This window comes from Musca domestica, unplaced genomic scaffold (assembly GCF_030504385.1).
Source record: "Musca domestica strain aabys unplaced genomic scaffold, Musca_domestica.polishedcontigs.V.1.1 11, whole genome shotgun sequence".
Taxonomy (NCBI): Eukaryota; Metazoa; Arthropoda; class Insecta; order Diptera; family Muscidae; genus Musca; species Musca domestica.
The window spans coordinates 13,622,841-13,639,439 of NW_026712133.1; the positions used below are offsets into that span (position 1 = coordinate 13,622,841).

General features: G+C 34.9%; 1 protein-coding gene across 4 annotated transcripts in view; it reads right to left on the reverse strand.

The window, feature by feature from the left end:
* LOC101893061 (P protein) overlaps positions 1 to 16,599 on the reverse strand; it is a 167,689-nt gene that overhangs the window by 28,477 nt on the left and 122,613 nt on the right. Inside the window, exon 1 of one of the 4 annotated variants that reach the window (XM_005176414.4) lies at positions 2,468 to 3,030. The exons of the other annotated variants lie outside the window; for them this stretch is intronic. Within the exon in view, the coding sequence (XP_005176471.1) occupies positions 2,468 to 2,526 (59 nt within the window). The 5' untranslated portion in view covers positions 2,527 to 3,030. Of the gene's footprint in view, positions 1 to 2,467; positions 3,031 to 16,599 lie in introns of those variants that run through there. 4 annotated transcript variants of the gene reach the window in all.

The following is a 16,599-nucleotide window of genomic DNA, read 5'->3' on the forward strand; positions in this document are numbered from 1 at the left end:
ACCGATTATTACCGATTTCAATAGGGTTCGTCCTTGGGCCAAAAAAATATTGTTTGGAAAACTGCAACTCAATCGGATAATAAATGCGACCTGCATGTTGTTCACAAGAATACATGAACAGACGTCAGTCCGTCGTCCGCATAAGTCGACTTAGAAAGTGATTCTATGAAGATCCTCAAAAGTAACAATGGGTCTATCTCGCTTCCTTCTCCACGTTACCAACAAATGCACAAAGACATAATACCCTTACTACTATTTGGGGCAGGCTATAAAAGTTAATGTCCATCGAACTTAACTTCTTCAGGTTAGATATTAATAAGTATCCTACAATTCTTCTGTCCAGAAAGAGTTAAATTGCATTTATAAGAAAAATTCCGATGTGAGGGGCTGACTTCTTCCGATTCAAAATTCAATTGAAGAATCAGATTTTTAAAAAAACTTATATTCCTTAGGCCAATTTTTCCATCGTTGTTCTCTCCAGGATGCTCCTGTAATATAAGTACAATATAAAAGTCCTCCAATAAAAAAATTCAAAAATTGGTCTGGAAAATCAAATCCCATTAGGACATTTATTCTTTTGACCTACAGTCTGTTTTCGTAAAAAAGTTGCTTTCACTCAAATCGTTCGTGTTCAAAGGTATTTGTTTTAATTTTGGTTTTTTTTGAATATTTTGGAAGCTGTCGCCCACGGGCTGTACCAATATATAGGGGCTATTCCGAAAGGATTTTTTCCACTTTAAATATTATTGTAATTTCGGCCTCTCATTATGTACAAATAGATCTCAACTGCGGGTCAATGTTTGATTTCTCAAAGAGTAGTAATGCTTAATTTAGAAAATCATTCCCCATAGAACTTTACGCCTCCGTGTTAGATATGACCGACTCCGTTTGACCTTGGCCTTCCGGTTAAAAATCCAATTTTTACTCAACAAAAACCTTCGCTTCGTTCGACCTGCTCTATTCCATTTCTATTGATCGAAAAATTCAAATCAAATAGAAATAAAAACAAGTAAGTATAAGAAAATCGAACATTTATATCCAATTTTTGGGAAATCATAAATTCCATATTCGCCTCAAGATTCTGGATGATATTTAGATATAGCAAATTGTAAAGAATCGCTGAGGTGTTTCTCAATTTATGACAAATAAAAGTATTGGAATTTTTGTAGGTGAGGTACCAGGGTTCGCAGATATATAGCATCTTCACAACAGATCTTGTGTTAGCAAAAAAAGTTTGTATGTGTGAAATTTGAGGAGAGTTGGATACTTATATCGTTTTTTTTGAGCGTTATGTTTTTCAAAATTATGAAACCTATATGGGGCAGGTACCAAAAGAAATGGTCCGATCTCTACAATCTTTATAACAGATCTTGTCTTGATGGATGGATATTCAAAATTTTGAGCGTTTGTGGGGTACCAGAAGGAATGGACCGATATTGTCCATCTTAACACCAGACCTTGGGTTAATATAAATATTGGGATGTGTGAAATTTGAAGACAATCGGACTCTTACATCACATTTTATGAGAGTTGTAATTTTTAAACATTTTGGCCCTTTGTGGGTGAGGTACTTAATTTAGTGGCCCGATATTGTCCATTTTCGCACTAGCGCTGATGGGTATATTAAGATTTGCAAAGTTGGAGCAAAAACGAATCATCCTTTCTCTTTCTGTGCATTAAAATATTTTCTTTTAAAATTTCAACATTTTGTGGGGGAGGTACCAGAAGGAGTGGACCGATATTGCCCATCTCCGAACTCGATCTAAGTTTGACAAAAATATTATGATGTACCAAGTTTGGACCAAATCGGATACTTCCTTCGAGAGTTATCGTGCGCACCAGCCAGACAGACGGACGGACGGACATCGCTAGATCGACTCCGAATATTCTGAAACGGATTTGGTCCAAAGAGAACTAGGGTCTAAAACCGTTATTTCGACTAGGCACGTTTTGACCGTATCAAATTAGCCAAATGGCTGAGGGAATAAAAAAAAAACGACAAAATAATATTAAAAATTTTTTTAATGTTTTCAATGTTTAAATTACAACAAACATTGGACCACATCTCCGTCAACGATTGTTGTAACTTTCGTACATTTGCGTATAGTAGTTTTTTTAGTTTTCATATCACGTGTTTTTTGAACTCTCATTCCTGTGAAACGTTTGAAAATGTGAACCTTTATTTTGTTCGCATTTATTGCTGTCGCTTTTTTCACAATTTTAATATGAACAGGACGTGACAATTGTGGGTTTGGGTTCATGGCATTTTTTGCAAATAAATTGAATACCATATAACTCGAAAGAGAAAACAAACACTTAAACTATTTATTATTTACAAAAAAATCCCATTTAAAAATTTCTTTCTTAATTAAATCTGGTTTATCGGATTGAGTTTTTTTCAAATTATATTTTTTTTGCTATGCCTTGGCAATGCTCACATAGTCAGGTGGAATGTATGGATACATACTCATCATCCAAATCCAGTTGGGCACTGACGGGACTGCTGATACTGAAACGATGGCTCATCTTTGCTGCTGGGGTTTTGATGTCTTATTCCGTTTGAAATGTCATAAATTGTCGTTTAATTTGTCACTTTTAATTATTTTTAATTAATTTTTTTTCTTCTGTATTACGCACTAAAGTGTCGATGTTGTCGAGAGATTAGTTCGAATTAATTTTTAATTATTTTTTTTTATTACTCCTCCACCGTCCGTCCGTGTTCGTTTATAACTTTATTACAATTTTTTACAAAGGATTCTCTTGAGAAAGCAACAACAAATTACAAAAACAACAACACACAACCATTGAGAATTCTCCAAAAATTCTCCACGCTAACTTTTTTAACACTTTCTCGACAATGATTGTAAATTTCGACTGAAGATGGATTAGTTGATTTTTTCTATTCACGAAAAATGTCTTTTTTTCGGGGGAAACGTTGGCGTTTTTATAGCGGCGGCGGAGACGACGACGTCGCAACTACAACGATTACGTCCAGAACGGACAAGGTTCGAAAGAATAATACACGGTACAAAAACAAAACGCCAGCAACAACTGTTTATTGACAATAATAATAAAAATAAGAATGATAGTAGTACATCATGTACGTACGTACATATGTACGATATCCCTTCTTTCCCGCCCTGACCCTACCAATAATTGCTGCCCATGGCATCGGTCGGTCGACTGTTGTCTCTCAGCCGAAAAGTGAACTGTATAAAGACGTTGTTGGCATAATCTTCTATAAAATATTTTCAATGGAAATTGAGCTGAAAAATGCTACTAGAATTTCAGTATTGAAAAAATATTCGCTCAAAACATGCATTCATGTGTACGCTCTATGACATGCTCATGCAAAAAAGACAGTGGCTCAATGTAATTTTTGTACCCTCAACCATAGTATGGAGGGTTTGTCATTCCGTTTGTAACACTTCGAAATGTACATTTTAGACCCCACATTTTCTTTATCACCATATGTCGATTTGGCGTTGTCCGTCCGTCTGTGGAAATCATTTTAGCTTCCGAAAGGAAAGAAGTTTGAATTTTTTAATGTGTACTACCGTCTGTTACCGAAAATTTCCTATGTAGGTCGACGTCTTCGTATCGCCCCATATAACGGTACTTCTCTATGCTCAGCATTTTGATGATTTTAGCATTATTCACTGGAATTGTTTAAATTTTCGTATTTGAATATCGTAATGGCCTATGCAAAATAGCATATACAGGTCCACGTCTTCGTATAGGTCCAAATATAATTCCTATATTCGGCATTTTTATGATTTTAGCAGTACTTTTCAAAGGTTTTTTTTTGAGATTTAGAAATTCCTTCCAATTGGAGTGTATTTAATATTCGGCCCGGCGAACTTACTACTTTTTCACTTGTTTAAATATATTGTGACTTCGGTTATGATTATACAAAATATTAACCCTATATGGAGCTGGTATCGATTTTTTCCATTTTTCACTTGACCTAAGTCTGATATAAATATAGCGAAGTGCCAGGTTTGTTCACTTTATATGGGATATGTGATAATTGTATAAAAATGTTTAAATGTACCAGATATAGTTGACTGAAGTGTTCCACTTCAAAATTTAAGGAGTGTGCCTATAAATTCCATATTCACATCAGATCTCGGGTTAAGAAAGACATAGGTATACTGTGACCCTTTGTGGGGGAGGTACTCAAAGGGGTGGGTCAATATTAATCATATTCGTACCAGATTTTGAGATACTAAATATATCGGAATACGTGAAATTTAAAGAGAAACGAATGCTTATGCCGCATTTTATATGCGTTTTATTTTTCAAAATTTTGACCCTTTGTGTCGGAAGTACCAGAAGGAGTTGAACGATATATATGTCCTGAAATGGGTTTGATCCCAAGAGACCTAGGATTTTAAACCATTATTTCGATTAGGCACGTTTTGATCGTATCAAATGATATATACCCCCTTGTAGTCATATGGCTGAGGGTATAAAAATATAAATGTAATAAAAAATATTTTATGGACTTGCTGGACATATAGGCTATATGGTAAATCAGCGTATTTAACAAGAGGTGTTTTTATACCCTCAGCCATATGGCGAGAGAGGGTATACATCATTTGATACGGCCAAAACGTGCCTCATCGAAATAACGGTTTTAGACCATGGTCTTTTTGGACCAAATCCGTTTCAGGACTCTCGAAGGGTGTATCAAATTTGGTCCAAACTTGGTACATTGTAATATTATTATCATCAAACTTAGATCGAGTTCGGAGATGGGCAGTAGCGGTAGAAAAATGTACTGCACAGATAGAGGAAGTATAATCCGATTTTCTCTAACTTTGCAACTCGTAATATTTACCTCGCCCACAAACGGTCAAAATTTCGAATAATTATAACACTTATGAAATTTGGTATGAGACCGATTGTTTTCGAATTACACACATCACAACACTCTTTTTGGTACCTCCCCCACAAAGGTTCAAGGTTTTGAATTTCCATGAAACTTATAAAACTCGAAATTAATATCCGATTATATTCAGACTTGATAATTCTTAATATTTTCATCAACACAAGAGCTGTTATAAAGAGCGTAGACATCGGAACATTTCTTCTAGTACCTCTCCACATAGGGTTCAAAGAAAACGAAATAAGCATCAAACTCTCGTCAAATTTCATACATACAAACATTTTTGCTAACACAAGATCTGTTGTGAAGATGTTATATATCTGCGAACCCCTTCTGATACCTCATCCAAAAAGGTTCACAATTTATTTATCTGTCATAACTTCTTTACAATTTGCTATATCTGAATATTTCTCTCATCCAGAAATATGATGTTATTTTGGAATTTATCGGAATTAATTATTTTGCATAAAATTGGATATAACATTTCAACATTTTCTAACAATTATCACATATCTCATATAAAGTGAAGGAAGATATAGTCCAAACCTGGCACGTCGCAATATTTAAATCATATTTATTTAGGCGCGATACGAAATGGACAATATTAAAATGTTCAGTAAACAAAAGATGCAGGCCGATCATTAACGTGTATGAAATGCAATGAAAATGATCCGGAATTCTATATAAAAATCATATGGATTTTCCATTTTGCTAGCTTCGTCAAGAGGCAAAATAGTTTCTTTTAGTAAGACGTATACACAATCAACGTAACGTTTGCCTCGGACAGTGATATCTCCCGAAGAGATATCACTCGCATATCAACATCTTGCAACTTCTTCCTTTCGAGCTAAGTGAAAAATAAAAACGACCCCAATATACTAGCTTCGATTCAAGACGTGAAAATGGAAACCGAGAGGATACCTGAAAAGATTTTTCTCTCCGTTTTTTTGAAAGATTGTAAAAAGTAAACAAACATCATCATAAGTAGAAAACATGCCAGCATAATAAGTATGAAACTTGCGATTTTGAAAATAAAAATTATACATCTAAAGACCGACATATTTTCAGCAATATCATTTTTTGTGGTGTGACATTCTTTCAGAAAATTTGGGAAAATGTGTATTATATCGCTCGATCCAAAACCATGACCTTGATGACAGAATTATCACCGCCGTTAGTCTTTTTATTAGCATCTGCTCGAACCCTACATTAAAAAAATGCGATTATTGTGAAAAATATATTTTTTGTTTTTTCATTTCCTAAACTCTATATTATTTTTTTTTTTTAAATCGATCTTACATTTCGCTTCGTCAAGTATTTATTTGTCTTAGGAAAAGACAATGATATGAAAGCCACAACAGTGCTTGATATATAACCCAAGAGCCACTGTAAACAATTTTCGGCATTTTATTTTCTCCATGAGGATGAGCGTGTGAGTGACAATATACATTAGACGCCCTCACATTAGTGACTATTACTCTCAGCCCTGGCAGCGGCATTTTAGATTTTCTACTAACGACGATCAAGCAGAACAACAAAAACAACAACCACAAAATAAACCAAAAAATTTGTAACGTTTTTATTAAAAAAAAAAAAAAAAAGAATGACAACAATCGTTTTGATTCGGTTTTGTTACATTGAACCAGGTATGGCCATTAGCATGAAAATGTGGGGGCCATTTTCAGAGGAATGAATTCTAAATTATAATTAATAAATTTAAAAGATTTAATAGCTCAATTTGTAATAACCAATTTCAATAAAGCTTTCCGTTCTCTGAAGATTTTGGACGTGACTTTTCTTAAATTTTGGAAATTGATCCGTTTTTAACAATACATCACGTATGGGAAGGGAGTGAAATTAAATAATTTTTTTGCACTTGGCAGCGATTGATTTGTTACAAATAAAGAAACAAAAATAAAAATCCATAAAAGAGGAAATGTTTCTATCGACAAAATTATTGATTTTCTTCTCCGTCAATCAATGTCCTTGACATTGAAATATTTGTAGATCAGTTGGGGGATTCTGTGTTTTGATAGGGAGAATTAAGCTTATTTTATTTAAGATATTTGTATTTTTGCGCCACAGAAAGTTGAGTTATGACTATGAAACTTACATTACATTTTGAATTTTCCATTTACATGGGGTACGTACCTACAAAGAATAATAAAAAAATTATTTATTACAATGCTTTATAATATAATCAATAGTATATGTAAATCGGAGTCTTCAGAATAAAGATTTGGTAAAATTTCGTGATTGTCTTTTACATTTAAAAACCAAAATCAATTAACAATGGACAGTTTCAACTTTCCAACACTTAGTGATTCTACCATATTCAGTAGTTTTCTGATTTAGCTCAGTAGTGGATCGATTCCCGTTCTCTAGTTTTTGAGGTGACAACTATTGACATTTGACAAGTAATACTACGTCATTAATAAAATTCACTACAAAATTAAAGTATTTTGTGAAACACCTTATCGGGTGGCAATAAAGAAATTGTTAATGGCGATAATTCAAGAACAACTAAGAATATAAAAGGTGTAGCCTAAAATGTTGATTAAAACCAGGTTTCTCTAATCCTTGTTGTTCTTCGGAATTGGACATTTCACTCTCTACTCAAATGAGAACGAAAGTTCTCCTCCGAGTAAAGACGAAATCGAGTAGTCTCAATTTTTTTATGTCGATCACATAAGAGTATGATTTGTTCGGTTTTCTTATAATGTAAGTATGGGTACAGGGTGAGATAAAAAACTGCAACTAAGTCAAACGCCATAATTTTTACATTTTTATACCCTCCACCTTGGAGGGTATATTAACTTTGTCATTCCGTGCGTAACATCTAAATATTAGAATTACTAGCATAAAATTCTAAGTCGATTTGAACGGTACCTCCCGATATTCGGTATTTTGATGATTTATGCCACATTGGTGGACAGCGAATGTTTTTTCATCGGAGAAAACCAAATTCGGCAGCTCAACACTTTCGGCCAAGCGAAGCAACTCTTTAGCTCTTTTAAGTCTATTTTTTTTTTCTGTTGCGGTGTAAGTTCTTGTACTTTTTGAAATTTCAATGGCTTTACCCCGAGCTCGTTTTTCAATATTTGCCGAATGGAATATTGCGATATGTTCCGCTCACGAGCCATTATTCGGCCACTGCGACACGGGTTTCGATCAAGTCGCTTCTTTACTTTTCGAACCATTTCTACTCATGTTGCTATTTTCTTCCGTCCACTTCCTTGACGTCGGACTACGCTACCAGTATTACGATAACGAGCGATGTTACGAGGCACAAAAGATTTATTCACATTTAAATGCTGGATTGCTCTAACGATAGCGACTTGTGATTTTCCATCCAAATCACACTATCACGCCTTAATTCCATCACGAATAACTTTTTTCTGGAAAATTCACACCAAAATGCTTTTGTACGCTTGTAAACAATATAATGAGCTGTCACTGGAATAATTTTAACAACTGTCGAATGAATGGCTTAGAAATGACAGCAATCTGAAGTTGGTTGCAGTTTTTTCATCTGAACCTGTATAGTACCCATTAGTATTTTTAGTGAAATAATAGTACACATTTCCGAAACCACCTCCATATGTTAAGGATGAACAGACACCCTAACACCAAATTTAAGATTTCAAGCACTATCTGTTCACCCAATACCAAATTCTATCAAATACTGTACTATTTGATACATCTATCCTGAACTTCATCAGTGACTCCCATTCCAAATTACATTCCGTTTGTCCAATACAAAGTATTCAATTTCCAGGACTTTTCGTACCCTTTTAGTACGAATTTCCAAAAAACGCAGCCTTATCATAAGCCTACACACTAAAACTGACCTTCGTGCGAAATATCAAGATTCTAACTTCAGCCGTTTCGGTTGGGCGTTGATTCTCGGTTAGGCAGTTATTCTACTACTCTTTTATGTAGATTAAATTAAAACATTGCACAAATTTGTACATATTTCATGCCTCATCCACCCAATTACCTGCCCATTTTAAATAATTTATTGGTGACACTACTCTCAGAAACACGTGTACACTCGAACAATTTATGATTTATGTTGGCGCCCAAGATTGGCCACTTTGGTGTCCAACCAATATGAAAATCACAGTAATTGAAAATTAAAACGACGATGAACAAGTTTCCTGGTATTATTTTTCACGGCTTTAGTCTTGTTGTTTGTGCTATCCCCCATAAAATGCCATACCCATCATGTCCGATTATCACTCACATTGTCTGAGCGACAAAGACGGCGAAGACAATGTCGACGTTGACGCCAGAGCTGACATTATTCTCGTCATTTCTTCATTTGTTTTATGTACAGTTCTCATTAACTTAATTTCAATTGATCTCATTATTTGCGCTGATGTTGCTGTTATCGTTGTTGTTGTTGTTACTGATATTTGCTCTCCGAATTTTATTAAGCTGGACAATGGTGACGATGATCGTTATCGTCACCATTATGAAGATCATCTTTGGTTCGGTGGGCAAATGACAATATTTGCCTATAGGTAACGACGTCAATCTCTTGCCGACAGCAGCAGCAGTAACAGCGACGACGACGACAACAAGTGTCAAATTATAATTTGACAATGTCGTGATAAACGTCAGACTGTCTATCATTTTCGACAGTCCGTGAGTCGTTCAATTTCGGCTAGTCGGTCTCCATATTATCATGTGGCGTTAACGTTGCCGTTGTCTTCATGCTGAGTCAGATTTAGCGGTCATTTGTTATTTGAGCTTAACTGGCTTCGTCTTGGCGTCTGATCATCTCATGAACGATAATTTAACATTTAATCTACAATTTTTGCAGAAAACCATGAATTCTGAGTGAGGGGAAACTAAATACTGGAAGGTGGGAAATTTTTTCGAATTATATGTAGCATATTGTGGCTGTGGTTACAGTCGCTTCTGTGATATTGTAATTTACTTAGGATAGGATTAGAATATTATAAAACTGAATCAAAGTGAGTGAAAAGTATAATAAGAAAAATTGGGTTCGAACAGATTCAGATGAATACTCTCAGAGATAAAAATTAATTTTTGGCAGAATATAATACCTTTGCACAAGCGGGTATGAAGCAAATTCATGGTATAGTCCAGATAACCAATTTTCCCTTTACGATATCGAAACCAGTAGGTAAAAGGTCAAAAGTCAGGCGAGACCGACTATATGATACCCTACTCCACTATCGGAGCCGAGTTCCACAAAATGGAAACGTACATTCCGAAATTCACTCCATTTGGGCTGATAATAGCGATATTAGCGGATATGCCAAAATTCAGGTCATTTGGACTTATATTGGCTATTTGGTGCATAACTAACCCGAAATGGGTTGAAGAAATGTATGGGAGCTATATCCTAATCTGAACCGATCTTAGTGCACAATAAACCTGATATCGGATAAAAATATATATGGAAGCTATATCCTATCCGAATTGATCTCGATAAAATGTAACAGAGGTATTTTCGAGCAGGTTCTGATGTCTGTTACCAAATATAACTCTTCTGGAGTGCATATTACGCATGCGAGGGACTTAAAACCCCAAATCAGATGAAGCATATATATGGGAGCTATAGCTATATCTGAACCGATTTCCTCCAAACGGAATTGCATAATTCGACTCAGAAAGTAATTTTATGAAGATCCTCAAAAGTAACTATGGATCTTTCTCGCTTCCCTTTCCATATTACAAACAAATGCACAAAGACATAATTTTCTAACCGTTATGTGATGTAGGGTATAAAATTGCAAAACAATTAGATTCTTACAGGATCTGGAACAAACCAATCTTAGAAACATTGTTGACCCTTATTTGAGTCAAGTTTCATATTTCGTTCAGATAATTCTTTGTCATTTGAATTTAAATTTAAAAATTTCGTTGTTGCAAAATCGTCAGGCTTAATCCCAGTATTGTTGCTTTTATAAAAATAACGTTTTTTTATTAGTTGAGAACCATGGTAATGTTTACCAGGGAGTAAGGCAGCGAATACCTATGTTTCGGAAATCCAATCCTCATCAGTTCCCTTGTTTTTTTTTGCCTGGGATATTCTCCCCAGGAGTTAAATTAAATTCAGAAACTAGCTCGATATCACATACAAGAATATATTAAGGTAATCGCATAGCTCGAAAGTTCTTCTTCAAAAATACTGCTAAAAATTTTATTTAATATTGTATCAACAAATCTACCCTTTCGTCCGATAAGTATTCCACTTATGTGGAGACAACTGTAATTCAATTTTGTGCAATCAGTGCTGATTTAAAGCATACGGTGACATACTTTTGATGGGACATGAGAGAGATCACGTAGATAAGTCAGAAAGTCTTTAATCACCTTTGGAAGGAAAAAACCAAAAAAAAGTGTATTCATAAAAAATAGTTTTTCATAAAAACAAATTAATTGCTTTCCAATTAATGGGCTATTCAAAAGGAGGGACAATATAACTGTTTGAAGAATCAATTAGACCAAATAATATTTTAAAGGTAAATAATGCTCTAGACGTACAATGACTTGTATCAGGTGTTAAAAGCTATATAAACGATTTTAGAATGACGAAATTTATTCATAAGAATTTTGTGAAAATCACAACAAAAATAAAAAAAAAAATAATTCTGCTGATATATATGAACGATATTCCTAGGAGAGGACGCTTTGAAGCTTAGATTGAAATAGGCACCAAATCCGGAATTAATCAAATTTTATAATTTTGAGTAGACTTCAAACATGGATCTCGTAGTAGTATAACCAGGGCTCTATACACTTGTTGGTCAGAAGTTAGTGCCTCATTCTAATTTTTTAAAAATAGCCACATGATTGGTATTTTTGTGGAAATTGTCCACAAGAAATTATTATTATTTATTTGATAGAGACAAGTCAAAAAGTGTCTGTCGGTTAAGCCGATAGATGTATACCCTCAGTCAATGTTCGATATTTTAAATATATTTTGATTTGTGTAATGATTATTCAAATTGTTCACCCTCTATGGAGTAGGTTTCGAAGGAATCGGCTAATATTGTCCATTTCGTATCGAACCTAAATAAATATGATGTAAATATAGCGACGTACCAGGTTTGGACTCTATTGGTTACTTCGAAGAAAATCGAATATTTATATCCAATTTTATGCGAAATCATAACTTCAATATTAATCGCAGATTTCTGGTTAAGAGAACTTTTTAGTAGTAAAGAATGGACCGATATTGTTCATTTTCGCACCTGATCTAGTAATGATGGAAATATTAGGATTTGCAAGGTTGGAGCAAAATCGGATTATCCTTTCTCTCTCTGTGCAGTAAAATTATTTTTTGGAAATGAGCATGCCGATATTGCCCAACTCCCAACTCGATCTAAGTTTGATAATAATATTACGATGTACCAAGTTTGGATCAAATCGGATACTCCCTTCGAGAGTTATCATGCGCACCAGCCAGCCAAAGAGACAGACGGATGGACACCCCTAGATCGACTCTAAATGTCCCGAAACGGATTTAGTCCAAAGAGACTTGGGGTCTAAAACCGTTATTTCGATGGGGCACATTTTGGACGTATCAAATGTAGCCATATGGCTGAGAGTATAATAAGACGATTCGGGTACCCAAAAATCCAAATCAAAAAAATTGGTCTGTTTTCATGTTTATATCAGCCAAGATCCTGTTTGGCACTATGGTAAAGTTTTTATCAGTCTAAGGTGCAATGTGCGAATATTGAACCATCCTTCTTCATATGATTTCTCAACATTTGCAATAATAATAATAACTCACTTATAGGTGGAAATAAATGTCCAATTTTATCTAAATTCTCCCTTCCTTAAAAAATCAATATTGAAGCAAGTCTGAAACTGAAATATATCAGACGTCTCTCTCTCTCTCTGTTAATTCAACATTTTTAAAGCAAATTATAAATATAAAACATATATGTTTAGCATGTGGTAGTATCTTTATCAAGCTCAAGGAGAGAAGATAATCAAGTAAAAGAGCAGCTATGTTCGGCCTGGCAGAACTTTTAATACTCTCCACCATTTTGAAGGAATTTGAAAATTAAAAAAAAATCCATGAAAAATACTTGTCAAATAAACCCTTTCTATTGAGCCTACACGAAGCCGCGGTTCTTCCCAAGTAATTCTTTGTTAGAGGCTGTAGTACCCATTATGAACTCCAAAACCGAAATTTGAAACTATTCCGGTGAAAAATGTCGCTAAAATCATCAAAATACCGAATATCGGGAGGAATCGTTATATGGTGGCCATAAGAAGACATGAACCTACATAGGAAATTTTCAGTCATAGGCTGTAGTACCCATTACAAACTTTAAATACAAAATTTAAAACAATTCCTGTAAAAAATATCGCTGCAATCATTGAAATACCGAATATTGAGAGGTACCGTTATAGGGAGGCTAAACGTGGACCGAACTTGCGAACTTAACCCGCCTACTGGAAAAATACACATGTGTGCAAAATTTTAGCCTTCCATCTCAATTCCTTCCAAAGATAGCGCGAGTAAAACATACAAACGGGTAGACAGACGTAGAATATTACACTGATCAAAAATATATATACTTTGTTAGGCCTAACATGAGTATTTCGAGGAGATACAAACGGAATGACAAAGATAATATACCTTCCATAGCATTGCAATAGTATTCCAACCAATCAATAATAGTATTCCAATCAAATGTTTTCCATTCCTCCTTTAAAACCTTTTTCGGATAAAGATGTGGTATATATTTGTGAGAGAGGTAACAGAAGAACTCTCTCACACAGTATCAACATTTTTATACCCTCCACCATACATAGTGTGAAGAGTATATTAAGTTCGTCATTCCGTTTGTAACTCATCGAAATAATAATTTTAGACATAACCAATTCTAAAACGATTTAGCCTTGTCCGTCCGTCCGTCTGTTGTAATCACCCTAGAGTCAAAACGAATAAAGATAGGCAGCTAAAATTTTGCACAGATCTGTATTTTGTCTGCAAGCAGGTCAAGTTCGAAGATGGACTTAATGGATTCACGATATTGTACAGGCCCCATTTAACGGTACCTCCCGATATTCGGTATTTTGATGATTTTAGCGACATTATTCACTGGAGTTGTTTCAAATTTCGTATTTAGAGTTCGTAATGGGAACTACAGTCTATGACATAAAATTATCTATGCAGGTCCAGATCTTCATATGGGCCCATATATCAGTACCTCCCTGTATTCGGTATTTTGACGATTTTAGGTACAATATTCACCGACATTGTTTGAAAATTCGTATTTAAAGTTCCTAATAGGTACTTCAGCCTGTGACAGAAAATTGTCTATACAGGTCCAGGTCTTCGTGTAGCCCCGATATAACGGTACCTCTGTATATTCGGCATTTTGATGATTTCAGCTACATTATTCACCGGATTTTTTTTTCAAGTTTCGTATTTGGATATTGTAATGGCTTCGTATCGACCCCTATATAACGGCTATATTTCGTATTATTTTTTTAATTTATTTTTATAATACGTCTCCAAGGGCATATATATAAATATATGAGGGCTGAGGGTATAAGTCTGTCGCAATAGCGACTGAAACTTTTTAACTGGGTTTTCTCGTCGTTTTCCAACGCTGAAACTGACAACCTTTGCTTTTGTGATAGGATGCATATTCTCTGTGATATGGTAACTCAATACATGGTAATGAGCAAGGTATATTTTTTTGCCTTACAAATTTTTGAGGAATTGCCCATTATTTTGAAATCAATGCTGATGTTGAAAATAGTTTGTTTACATTACCTGATAATGAGTTTTTGAGACAACACTACCTACAATGCTGTGATATTATGGGCAAACTTCGCCACCCCCATGTTACTTTACTTTATTCCCAGAGTCGCTCGTTTATCATATCTGGATGTATTTCTTATTTAACTTCGGTTTAAGATCTTACACCCTGAAAACGATGTCAAATTTGCTATAGCTGTAATTACTAAATTTTTCGTCGGTGTTATGCAAATCACAACAATATTTTAAAAACCGAAAATTGCTTCCCAAATATATCAGCCTTCAATTGCACAGATTCCCATTTTTACTATTGTTTGCCTTAATTTTCAATACATAAAATAACCCAAATAAGTTCCGCTAAAGTTGAAATTTTTCGAGTTTGAATATTTATACGTTTTGTGGTTCTTATTTTCTTCTTGTTTTAAAATTAATGGCAATTAAGCTCCCAAGTTCTACAAGAAATTCCTGAAGGTCTTGGAAACAATATGTAGCCCCATTATATATTCTACCATTTTCATTTCCTGTGCGACTAGCGCAACGCATCCTAGTTTTCAATTCTAAAATGGTCCTTGAATTGAAACATTGCTCTTGGCTCATGAACTTGAATTTATGGTCAACATCAAAATAATTTCTTATTTGATCGGCAAAGTGATTGGCCGGCCTGCCAGTTAAACGGATTGGTTAAACGATACCGTTTGTTGTTTGTGATGTCATTAAACGAATTGGAAATTTTAAAATTGTTTATATTACAATTTGATATGGATATGGTTCGGAGGCAGGCAATACATCGATTGTTTCTTATTGTTGACGTTGTTGTTGTTGCTATTGTTATTGTTGTACGTTGTTCGTGTTGATTGCATCAGTCGAGCGAGAATCAATTTTCACAATGGGCAATTTTCTTTGATTAGATTTATTATTATTAGCGGTGGTTGTAGTTGTTTTATTGGTGCAATGCGACGAAGACGGCGACTACGACGATGATGGTGGTGGTTGTGGCGATGATGATGACGATGAGAATGAAAGGCGTTTAATGATCAGCCCGACACTCATGTTTACAGTAAAATAAATAAAACGAGGTGGAAAAACAGAAACGGAAACTATGCGTCGTCTACAGGTAATGTGATATCCGGTTGATAATCAACGGGAAAATTTGTGGCAACAGGAAACCTGGGTATTTACGTTTTTTAACAACAAGATACCGAGTTGCCAATAAGATAAATAGTTTAATAGATATATAATATATTTGCTGAATTGTTTAACGATTTCGTCTTGTTACGCGGTTAAAGGGGGTACTAAAGGGGTAATAGGTCTTCGTATTCAATGTAAGTACTTGCAATTTTTCTTTCCCAAATATAGATTTTTGATCAAGACTAAATTCCAAGTCGAATGTCCGCCTGTCGAAATTTGAATTTGTTTGTTGAAAGAAAGTATTTTCGATTATTGCCAAAACTGTTGACCCTCTGAGATGGCTTTCTCCAGTCCGGTACAGCAATTATGGCTTGAAGACATCGGATGGGACGATCCTACAAATCCAGTGTCTCTTTTAAATTGAAAACCTTTATCTCGTATCCTGAAGCAGTTAGACAATTAGTATTCCTCTCTGGGCAGAATGTTCGCCGAATTGTATTGGCGTAATGCTCCAACATACCATAGACCCTCAGATTTGACCCGGTGGCACCAAGATGACTTACGCTGGATATAAAGGAATCACCCTCTGGCATGATTACATCTGAAAGCACAATCGAATCAAAACCCGCTAAAGTGTTTTAGGTTTATCGTTACCTTTATTAAATTTTACGCTTTGTTCGTCGAATTAGTCCAGATACAAGAAAAATGACTCACTTTGACAACATCCGGCTGTTACCGATTGATGCCCATCTCTCAGAGAATTCACTTTCCCCAGGATTTCTATTGTCTGAAGAAGAAGTTAAAGTTAGAGTCT